The following is a 12566-nucleotide window of genomic DNA, read 5'->3' on the forward strand; positions in this document are numbered from 1 at the left end:
GTATCAGTGTGTTCTCTCGAGTCAATACAATGGGTAAAAGTAGTCGGCACTCTGCAGAAATGTTCCCAGCGGATGCATAACCTAACTTGGCATCTACTGCAAACACACATTACAAAGTGTGTCCAGTGGAGGTGGTTTGCGCATTTGTTAGAAACGTCCCCCAGGTGTCTGCTGTAAGAAGTCTGCCAGGTACAGCCAACTGGGAAAAGGCCCGGGGGCCAACACAGAACATGCTGCAGGGATTGCAGTCCAGCTGGCAGGGGAGCGCCTGGGCATCCCGCAGGAAGAGCTGGAGGAAGTTCCCGAGGAAATATAGGTGTACAGCTACAGCTCTACAATAGATATTGTTTAAAAGGCTTGGAAATTTGATATTTGAAGAAGTATTTCACCAATATAAAGAGGGTCCTCACTCAGAACTAGGCTGCCTCTGCAGTAGAAAGGAACAAATACATTTGAAATTGGTTCTATATGACCAGAGAAAACAGAGAAAAAGGACGCTTTTGCTCAAGAGGTAGAAAATCTAGTACTAGAATGCAGCGTGCCTTACCAGACCATAAACGCTCCCACTGGTGGGTGATGTAATGTGGACTGGTCCGAGTGCAACAATGGAAGCTGGCCAAATCTTGTATTACAGTTACACTATCAGCTAAAACATTTTTCTCAATAGTACAAACAATAGTACAAAATATAAATGAGCTTATAAATAATGCATGCATTAATGCATCAATTATTACAATCCAATAATAAAATATAGTATTCTAAAATAGGACAAATTCTGCATAATGAAAGTTTTACTTTTGGCAACTAATGTATAATTTTGTACAAATACTTACTTTTATGTCAGAAAATTTGGAATGCAGGACTTTTACTTGTAATAGAGTATTATAACTCCTATAACCTAATATTAGTGATCAGTTCTCCTCTGTAGTGGAATAAAGATAATATTATGTATGCTCTTATAGTGATGGCCCACCAGCAGATGAAGACATGAAATACAATGCTTTTCTGTCTATTTAAAATTAATTCATTGCGCAATATAAGAAAAATACTTCAACTTATGGTTGACGATTTGTACATGTTCACTTTGTCAATAAAAAAAGATACTGGTTTGTGATATCTGCAGAAATAAGCATGTTGACCACTTATAATTTTAAAGCCAATATTGTCCACTACCAGTAACATGCTGATATTATCGTGCATCCCGAAGTAAAAATTTTGAGTACTTTGTCCATTAACATTTTCCATGGTGGCACTAGAGTAATCATGGGATCACTAAAATTAATATTTACTTAACCTCTCCCAGTTTAAGACATTTATCAAAATCCATCTGTTCACTTTTAATGTATAAACAATGTCATATGAACTTTATTGTTATGTGTATTTTATTTATTACTTGTGTTAAGTGTCTATCTACCCTGAAAAGTGCTCTATAAATAAAATATATTATTACTGTTACTATTAGTTGTTGTAGTTGTTGTTGTAGTTGTTGTTGTTGTAGTTGTTGTAGTTGTAGTTGTTGTTGTTGTTGTTGTTGTTTTCTTCTGGGCATAAATGTCTCCACAAAATACCGCAGTGATTCATCCAGCTGTTTTTGAGATATTTTAGTCCGGACCAAAGTGGTGGACAAACAGTTATAACTTGAGCAGAACCCACTAAAAATGACTTTCTTTAAAGAAATCAAAGCCTTCTGTAGTTAAGATGTGTCACAATCACTCTGTTTATCTACATTTTAAACATTTAAAGTGCTTCACATTTTATTACACAAGTTCCACTTTCCGCAAATACTAAAATAAGTTGTGAGGGCAGCTTGTCTCAAAAACTGTAACCAAAGTGGATAAAAGAAGCAAAATTAAAAAAAAAAAAAAAAAGTTGTCCTAGATGAACGAATATAGATGCGGCAGCGGTCCCCGGAGTCAGCCAAAAGCTACTGTTCGGTAGCAACTATCTCATCCCCCCTGCAGTTTCCCTCCTGTGCATATTATCTGCTCAAAACAGGCCAGTGGAAGACAGAAGAAAGACGCAAACAAAGAAAAATCAGTCACATTGTCGAGGCTTTGAATGTTACAAGGCATCCATTGGCAAGAGACAATATGCTGCATAATGCGCTGCTGCATAACATTATCAATATATTGTTGGTAGACTAGAAGAGAATATGAGTGGGAGGACCTGGTGAGGAAGATTAGTGATGTTGTAAAGGTTAACTCATGCATGAATTCAAGCTTAGAATTTACTATTTAATAATCAAGAATGTGCTAATTAGACATCCCCTCCCCCGAGCCTTTACCACATTGTGGGAGTTAGATGACAGGAAGATGGAATTAAATATTTGTTGCCATATATATAATGAATAAACCAGTGCTCCCATAACCACACTCGAGAAAATTCATCAGCTTCCAATACATCTTCCCCACAAAGCTCCGAGCAGCAGCCTCACTAATCCCCTCCGTTCGATTTTGGTCGCCCCCGGCTCTCGGCAGGAAGGCAGTTCAGCGAGTGCGTCGTCTGGGCACTTTAGTGCTGGATGGATATCGGGATTGTTATCAGTCATCCGCGGCTCACACATCGTTCGCTCCAGAGGGGGTGACGCACGCTTAGAGAGAGATGAGGTAAGTTGGGCGGAGATGCAGAGGCATTTCCGGAGGTGCCCACTTTGAATTCAAGATGCGTAAGCAGCATAAGCAGCATCATGTTTGTTTGGATCAGAGAGTTTGTTTTCTCACTCACTTCTATCAGAGTTAGAAATACTTCCAGACCACATTAATGGGTTGTTTAAAGGGTAACAGTTCTTGCCAACCCATTCTCATTTCAAATTCGTCACATATCGCTGCTTGGTCAGTGCTTTTGGTGTATGAGTGTAATGCCAAAAGCCACCTTCTGGGTCCACATGCAACCTGCATGGGCTGCATCACTTAAGAACGCAGCCGGACAGAACTGGCCATGTGCACATGAAACACTGAAGGATGGCACCAGGTAATGACACTGCTGATAACTACATTTTAGGACTTATTCCTGACCTGCTCCATATGGTCACTTCTCAGCCCCAAAAGCCAAGATTGCAAAGGCCAAAATAACAAAATCCAAGGCTTTTAAATGTTGGCTGTGTCCAATCTTTTATACATTCAATGACATAGTTCAAAACTTTGCAGTAGTCTTGGGCCATGTGTAATTTAACATTTATCATAACTTCTGATTGTGCTACTTAGCTTTTTTTTTTTAGCTTTCTGACTAATAAATACAGAAACAACAGTCTCTGCTGTTGCTGGCTGCCGGCTGTTTACAGTCTTGTAACTTCTCCCTCCACCACTAGGTGTCTCGGTGTCTTTCAGCTCAGCGGTCTGTTCCACCAGTAGAAACCAGATACTGAGCTCTGTTTGTGCACACTGTGCACTACATACAATTAGTGATAGAAAGAGGAATGCCTGTATTTATGACACTATTGAAAAACATACCTTTTTTTCTAAATACCCTGGTATACTGCAATACTGTGATACAACCCAAGCCTACTATGTAATCCTTCTACCTTCTCGTAAAAGTCCAACCATTCTATAAAAAAAAACTAAAGAGTACCAGGTTAATCCCTCACTGTCTAATATTCCGCCCAACATGATCTATTAAATGAAAGTTCATATCTGTACCATTTCATGGGACCATGTAGTCTCACTGCGTAGGTGACAGGGTAGCAGTACATTCCCAAACCACATTTTTTTGACTCAAGTCTTAATTGGCGGACTTTTCCGCTGGCCTCTTGATGTCCCCCTCAAGGCTCTTTTCTTTAGCTGATAATGAAATGTGCGCCCTGCTGTGTGTACTGAGAGGATTCTGCCTCAAAGTGCTTCAAATATTCACAGACGCTGAGGGATAAAAAAAACTGGCCCCGTGAAACAAGTCGAATCAGCCACTGAATGGAACACACACGCACACTTGAACTGTAACTTGTACAATTACTCCTATTCACTAATCTGTTTGTCAGCTCATGAAGCACCTTCATCTAACACTGAACAGCTCTGCTCACTTCTCCGCTCCAGCTTTCCTGCACCTCCTCCACACGCCTCCTGGCTGGCAGCAGGCACCCGCATGCCCTGAGAGACCACACTACATCTCTTCTCTGGCCAAGCCGGCAATCCTTCACCTGTCAGGCTGGTTCAGTGCACAAACCTTGGATCAGATCCAGACCACTCACTCAGTACATGCCCGTTTCACTAACTCAGACTGCTCGGCCCACACACTCGTTTGTTCTCGCCAGTCTACAAAGTCTGTGCGGCCTTCTCCTTCTAAGTCAACCAACATACAGAATAAGAACCCTCCAGCAGAAACTGGCCACTTTATGATGTGCAACATCCATGAAACCCGAGAAAACTGGCTGGATTTCTTTCAAAAAACATGGTAGGAAAGCAGTTAGCAATAAAGATATTACCCAAAAATTAGCGAGAAATAAGTTTTAAAAAATACAAGGAAATTATCTGAAAATTTTGAAAATTTAATTTAATTAAAATTAAAAAAACACAAATAATCTGGGAGAGGGGATAAAAATATAGTATTTTTTTTAAACATGTAATTAGAATACTTACAAATATAGTTTTTCCCTGTTTTTCCCCTAGCTTTTTTGTTATTTACTTGGACATTTTTGCATAGCTTTAAAAAGAAATACAATTTTCAAAAATCTCCTTATTTCTTGCAATTTGTGAAACATTTATCACCAAGTTTCTCATTGCCTTTTTTCTCCCCATGTTTTGGAATGAAGTTGCACCAATTTGCTTGGGGCTCCAAAGTTCAAATTCTAGTGAAAGGCATCTGAAAGCAGCACAAGGAAAGTGATGCTGATCCAAAGTGATGTTGTCAAAGGGTTCATGAATACCATCGCTGTAAAAGCAGACACCAGTAAACACAGTATGGAGAGATATTCATCAAAGGCATATGTATGTTTTTTGGTCCTTGTAAACTTGTGTGCACTAATAAGCATTGCATATTTGCACGGGCTTAATATTTTACAATATCTAACATATTTTCCGTCTCATCTTTAAAAGTGAAAGGGGTTCCTTCATTTTAGCTGAAGAACGTTACAAATCCGGTGCAGAAATGGGACTAAGCAATAATTAAAGAGATGACTTCTACAGAACACGGCCAATTAAGAGACTATTTTTGCAGGGTAACATTTCAGAGCGGAGTGAATCTTCTAAGAGAATAAACTGTCAGCAAAGTTAAAAGTCTGTTTGCACACACAGTATAAAGTTGTTTAATTGTCCAAACACTCCAGGACACATAATATCCTTGACGTAGCCAACTATTTGTCCCATCTACTTATGCCATCAGAAAATCTGGCTGTGAAACTCTTGTTTTTAATGTGATACCACCAATGTGAAACCTCTAACACCTTAAAAATTCCCCCAAAAAGTAAAGCTTTTGATGTCATAATGACTCAAAATGTTTGTTATTAGTCTGCTCAGGGGAAAGATATTCCATTTGAAGTAACAACAGTTTTTCTTTAGATGAGCTATGCCAAAAAGAGTCCACATTTGTTTGTCTCCCGGTCAAAGCTGCCTCGGGTTGCACTATTCACTGCTCCATTAAGTCTGAGGAGTTGCTGGATGTGGCAGTGATTTTCTTGTCACAAATTGTGAAGCATGACTTGTCAATTTTGCTACTGTAAAATGTCAGACTTTAGTCAGCGTCTGCAACAGTGTGGGTACCCACTGCAAATAAAAAAAAAAAATTTAAAAAAAAAGGTGTGGAGGAGTCACTTTGGCACAGCGGTGTAGCAATGACAACTCAAGTAAAGCTGACTGTGGCAAAAATATTGTGATATATTTTGGCAGCTGACATTATTTAGTCAGTAAATCCTACACATAAAATCTTTAACTGTATAGACTTACAGTAATCATGTGTCAATATATTTTTAGTCTGGGACTGATTCTTCTGGATGGCCATATATACCAGCCTTTTATCATTGCCAGGTTGTCAAATAGTGATGTTTTGTTATTAGGCTTGGTTTTTCAATACCCTCATAAACGCAGGCGCTCGTCTTTCTATTTAACTAATTGTGTGTAGTGCACAGCACGCACCACCAGAGCTCATTCACTGGTTTGTGCTGTTGGAACAGGCAGGTGAGCCAAAAACACAGCAACACCTAGTGGTGGTCGGAGAAGTTAAAGGACTGTAAACAGTCGGCGGCCAGCAGAAAGAGAGCGTGGGGACAAAAGGATGGGGTTTTTTTTACATCTAACTTGGTGAGTTTTTTTCTACTAAATCAGAGCTGATGATTGTTGGAACAGTGGACTTACTGATTACTAGCAAGCGTCACCAAGGCGGTTTAGCCTCATCAGTCCTCCACAAATGACAGGTTTAATTCAAAAGGGCTACAGCTGTATTTCTCCGTTTAATAAGGGGGTTTCTATAATAATGGGTTTCTACTGTGTATTTATTAGTGTGAAAAGCTGAAAGTAGGTTGCAGACTCGCCGTCGAAGGGGTAGGGGCTGTTAGCATTGCACACTTATACCGCATTATACCAGATACCGTGGTGAAATTTCAAGGAAACTGGGCATTCAACTAACTTTAGTATAAACACATCCAGTGCAATATCTGGCACTCAGAGCAACTTATGTACAATGTATTTTAAACTACATTTCCATCTGCCACATACAGTACTTACGTAACTCGCACAGTGTATTTACTTCACATTACCTACTTATTTGAATCCAACACAGGTTATTTACTGAACCTATAACCAACCTAGTTTTGTTGCCCCATACCCACACATTGTCTCAGCTTGAAGTTGGAGAGTCGGACTCCAAAAACTAATAGACCTTTTTATGGCAGACATTTTGGCTGTATAGCACAAAACACAACAGTCATAGCAGTGTTGATTAACACTCTGTTTACAGTAAGTGGCTCAGTTAACCACTGAGTGAGCAAGCATGCACGATGACAGGACCCTGAAACTGGCACACTGGGTAACTGGTGCAACAAAACTTACAGTAAATGTGGCATTTCTACACCCATTTTCCAATCATGTGCAACTTCATAGTGAATGCAAACAAACAAAAGGGTTTTGTTTTTGTTTGTTTGTTTCAGTCTGATGTAACTTTTACCAACACAGTTTTCACTGCTCGCCTCACATAACACTGGTTATCTCATGATCAAATACCGACAATTCACTTTCAACCATCAAATTTCAATTTCACAGCAACCACACATGATACTGCAATCAGACCGCATGACAGTTATTAAAAATTAACATTATTGATGTGCTAAACCCATGAACAATGTGAATATTTTATGAACGCAGGACACAGTAAGTCGAATTTAGTATCACATTGAAATGAGAGCAGATATACACCAGTGTAAGGCTCTGTGAAACATTGCAGAAGCCTGTCTTTACATCTCCGTTGTTTACAGCTACAGTACATTTACCTTCTGTGCTCCTGATGCAACTTGTTCTCCTTCAGGCAAAATACAGACAAACAGTCAGCGATGTCGATCTGATGCAGAGCTTGTTCTCTTTAAAGGTTTTTTTTTCTTTATGTGTGAATAGTTCAGGAATATAATGACTGTTCTGTCCTTTCTTTTCTTAAAAGGCGTTTATATGCTCGTATCGAGACAATGTGAAAAATGAAGGGGACTAAGGATGTAAAACAAGCGGCTGGCATGATTATAAAACCTGTGTTTGAACAAAAATGTCAAATTTAGAGGGAATGTCCCATTTCTTTGCCCTCATCAGGGAATTTAAACAGCTGGCTTATACTGAAGACATTAGCATGTGTGTGCGTGAGTATGCGTGCCATTGAGAGAGTGTGTGCTTCAGTAAAGCACACAGATGCTACACACCACACTTTTTTTTCCTCTGGAGTGGATATTTTAGTGGGGAGCAGACATTGTTCGAATGGTTTCACAGGGACTAAAGGTTTCTCATTAATTTTTGAGTTTCCACTGGTGCTGTCTGAGAGGCCACAGAGGCTTTTTGTTTGATATATGATTCATGTTAAGTGAGATATTACATATTGCAGCTTTATCGCAGCCATTTCTGAAGCTTTTTGTGTTTGGTGTTTTCCTTGTTGGAGGTGTCTCCAACACGCATGCCTGTCACTTTTTGATAAGGTTCGTGAATGAAAAGCCAGAAATGTATATTTCTTTCAAATATTTATGAGTACACTGCTTCACTGTCATATTTTAACATATTTTTGGGAGAGCTTAATTATGCACTTAGCTACCCGTTTGACAAGCAGAATATATCAAACTGTGCCCCACTCAATGAGGTGCAAATCGTGAGCTTGGTGTTAAAAGGCTCAGTCTCAGTGGAGATACGGAGCCTCAAATATCTGACAATATCTGGCTCCTCATTTGTGCCTTCTTTTTTAAAGTTATAATTCTTACTTAGTTGAGATGAATATAAAAAATGTTTTTTTACTATGTAATTTCAGATATTATGTGGACCTTTTTAACAATATATGTTAATAAGTTATGGATAAATCAATTTATAGACTGTTAGCAAGCAATGCTGGGGTGTCAACAAAAACACAAGATTTGGTTTAGGCAACAAAGGTGTAAGTGGTTAAATTGATGCAACACGTGGTTAGGTTTACGGAAAAAAAAAACAGCATGTTTGGCTCAACTTTCATATGAGAAGCGATCACCGGGCTCCCGGGTGAAAGTCCGGGGTTTGTTTAAACAAACCACCTCCACTTCTGCCCACCCTACAGAAACCTTTCAGCCCCCTATATAGCATTTTTACCAGAAGCATTTCAATCTGACACCACCCAGCAGCAGATCATGCAGCCGCAGCAGGTTCCATCCAGCCACGTTAGCAACTGACGTCATTTATTGGTGTCTAGGTGCCATCCGGCCTACCAGGAGCAAATCATAACACCGTAAAAGGTTCCATCAAGCCAAGTTACACACCAACACTGCCCGGCAATGTGTCATACCGCAGCAAAAAGCATCAGAGTCTGATGCTAGGATCACTGACCAAGCGGCTGGAGAACAGGCTGGAATGGCAGACTCCGCCACTGACAATAAACACTACTCAATAGAGCACTTATTACTGAAAATGTCAACCATAAAAGGTTTTAGACATTGCATCTGAGGTCATTAAATCTTAAGGATTGTAACTTTAAATAGTGAACACACAAATAACAAAATGTTATCCATACTAGAGAAATTGCCTTTTAGTTAAAGGAGTGGTGCTAATGATGCATTTGAAACTTTATAATGCAGAATAAGCAGTAGCAGCTCTCCCTTCTTGTTTAAAAATGTACTTTTTTCCTCATAAATCTTCATGCGGGAGCATTACAATATAGAGGTGCCTGCTGGAACATGGGGGAGTCGTGACGTTTAATTGATATTTTTATTTATCGCCTTACAGCCACTTAGCTTGGCTGAAGTCATTTGCCCAAAAGCACACAAATAATGTTTGCTTTTCAGAGAATGCGAGAATGTCATTTAAAACCCCCAACCGCCCCAAAGTGACAATAATTACAATTGCATACATTTTAAGCAGTGACCTTCACTCAGTTAGTGTTTTAATGGCGTTGTAGCGCAAATGGACTCTTGTGTTGAGCTGATATAATAGGACAGATTACGCTACAGAAAGCCCTTCTAACAGGCAAAGACAGACTTGCTGTTGAGAGTGCCGGCATCCCTTTACGCAACAGTCAGGGGAAAATTCGGGTTACTCTTCAAGCACTAAATTCCTTAAAGCTCCCGTCTTTACCATGCAGCACAATGCCGTGTCTGTGATAGAGCATCAGGAATGGTTGTTGATGGGGATTACTTAGATATTATGGGTCAGCTCCCCGGGGGATTTAAGTTTAATTAAAGACGCTACTCATTAACTCATCAGTGTTCCACCTAAAGTATAGTGGCCTTTTCATCTCACCACAATATTGTTCTGCTGGGGATTGTGGGCCATGTAAATTAATAACCAGTGGCTGATAGCGTGTGATGAATTTTCTAACAAAACGCTGCAGAGTATTTCCTTCTTGGGAAAGAATTCATTAACATAATTTTTTTTTTTTTGTAAATATGGAGGTTTCAGCCTGTAAAGACGAACGGAACAAAACAAACAAAACCAGACGCTATTATCCAAATATTGATTGAAGCCAGGGGCTGAGCAATTGCATGTGATTTTGACTGTGAGAGAAATATTGAAGAGGCGGATGAAATCAGACTTAATTTCTTAACAGAGGCAGGACGCATTTACAGTACAAAATGTACTTAATTCATTTGTGCTGCATTAAAATTAGTTTAAAATTCTCATTAAATTTTACTTTTGATCATGGTCAAATTGTGAAATGAATCACACTCAGATCATTAATTTATACTGACAGTTGATATTAGTAATGTTTGGACCGACATATTATTAATAAATCTGTTTATGTGGTGGAGAGTCAAGACTTTGCAGTGGTTGATAAAAACACACTGCAGGCTTTCACAGCACTGGAACCTGAATGGATGCCAGTCTCAGTGCTTCAGTGGAACAATATATCAGTTTTATATTAAATTTTTATTGCATTTTATATGATTTCCATCTTTTGACTTCACCTTCCTGACTCCGTTTCATCCTGCAGGGCAGTAGTGGGACACAGAGAGCCGCTGCCTGATGATAGCAAAGACAATATCACCATTTTCACCAGAATCTTAGACAGGCTGCTGGATGGATATGACAACAGGCTACGTCCTGGGCTCGGAGGTAAGTTGTGCACACTATACAGTATATTATATAAATCACTGGGTTAGTGTTTTAGCAATTGAAACAAGAGAATATGGATGATTGCGATACATTAACATGTGCATCAGTTACCTCAAGTCTCCATAAGTGTTTACAGCAGCATGTTTAATTAAAAATATATATATATGAATATATATGTTATATGTGTGGTGGTAAAAACTGTACCGTAAGTCAGGGTTTTCTACACATTCATTTATTTGTGGCAGGCTGCCACAATTTAAAAATCTGCTGCCACAAATAGATTTTATTATCTATTTGTGGCAGCAAATCTATCTATCTATCTATTTTATTAATATATATACACCGTGCAATTATTTATTGCACCACATTCACAGAGCACCGAGCACACTGTTGGGGTCACCAGGCGCAGTGAAAGTGAAACTTAACCGCTCACTGTGCTCAGTCTAATTTTTGTTTTATTTGACCTTATTTAACCTAAAAAGTGTCCTAGACAAGACAGGCTGCAACAAAAGTTACATACAGAAACATCGCACAAAACTCCAAGATAAAAAAAAATGCAACCCCAGCAATGTAAAACACAAAAAGTACACCAAATGTAATTACCACAAAGAAAAGAGTAAAAAGTATGTTAATAAATGCTAGCCATGAAAACAAGAAAACTAAAAGACCAGCTAAAACACACCCTCACACTGACATCTAAAAGAAGTACAAAAATCCTGCAAGAGTGCTTCGAAACAGCTAAAAGTTTGCTTTCACTCACTCTGCACTCTGCTTCACCTCTAATCCATCAATCTGAGGGATAAAAATAACTCAAGATGAGTTTCTTACACAAGAAAAATGATGTTGCTTCAGGTTTCAAAAGGTTAAACAAGTAGTTTCATTTTTACAGGGTAGTGTGGTGCTAATATTGGGGCGTGGTTTTCAGCGTTGTATTGTGCTCGGTGTCTATGGTACCTACATAAAAACCTCTATAGATCTACTTTATGCCAACAGGAGAAAAGGTAACTGATATAAACAGTGAGAAAAGTTCAAGCAGCGCACACATCCAAAAGTGATAAAAACTAGGTGCTGGACCAAGTAAAAACAGATGTAAGAACAAATAAAGGCCGCACACGAATGCATGCTCCCATAAAAATGTATTCGCTTACCTCCACACGTGACGTTTCAAGCATTAGCCCCTCCTCAGACATCAACTGATAGAAACAGCACAGTGACACCAGGGGCACGCTGTAGTCAGGTCACTTTGTGCAGAAAATCTCCTTCCACTTGGGTGGAGGTCTTTGTTCAATCACGCCCAAATGGCAAATGAGCACGTCAGTGGAAATCCCTCTAATTGATGCCATTTCATCCAAATATTCGCACCCTGAGGACAACAAACTGAATCACAGCGAGTCCACATGCTCAAGCAGGCTTTGCCATTTCTCAGCCAGCCAGCTGGAATGGTCATTTCTGCTCTACTGCTCGCTGCCGAAGCCACGAGCGTGGCTATCAGGCTGCAGCCCCACCAGGCTGGATGACCTGGACTTCATGACAGCAACCAGAGAGAGGAACCAGGCACAAGACGTTAATGTCATACTCTGCCTCTGCGCTGAGGTTCACATCTCCAAGGGCAAGAAGATGTTGAAGGCTGTGCCACTCAGGGCTCACAGTCACTATGGTTTCCTTTCGTAGTGCAGCTGACTGTACAGAGCTGTGTGGTGCAGTGAAACAGAGCAGGCTTTTCCCACCAGGCCCAAGAAGCTATTAGAGACTAGACAGGCCAGTGAAAAAACACACAAGAGCAATGAGAACAGAAAAGGGTGCACCTTGTGTTGTCTACAGGGTTTCAACACACTTTCATGGATAAAATTTCAAAACTCAAGGGCCCATAATAAAACAAGAGAC

General features: G+C 39.7%; 1 protein-coding gene across 2 annotated transcripts in view; it reads left to right on the forward strand.

The window, feature by feature from the left end:
• Positions 1–12566, forward strand: part of gabra3 (gamma-aminobutyric acid type A receptor subunit alpha3) — a 120320-nt gene that overhangs the window by 52024 nt on the left and 55730 nt on the right. For both annotated transcript variants that reach the window (XM_042499612.2, XM_042499613.2), the window contains exon 3: positions 10561–10682. In XM_042499612.2, coding sequence (XP_042355546.1) covers positions 10561–10682 — 122 coding nt within the window. The remainder of the gene's footprint in view (positions 1–10560; positions 10683–12566) is intronic.

Source organism: Plectropomus leopardus, chromosome 15 (genome assembly GCF_026936395.1).
Source record: "Plectropomus leopardus strain MGB_pleo_1.0 chromosome 15, ASM2693639v1, whole genome shotgun sequence".
NCBI lineage: Eukaryota > Metazoa > Chordata > Actinopteri > Perciformes > Serranidae > Plectropomus > Plectropomus leopardus.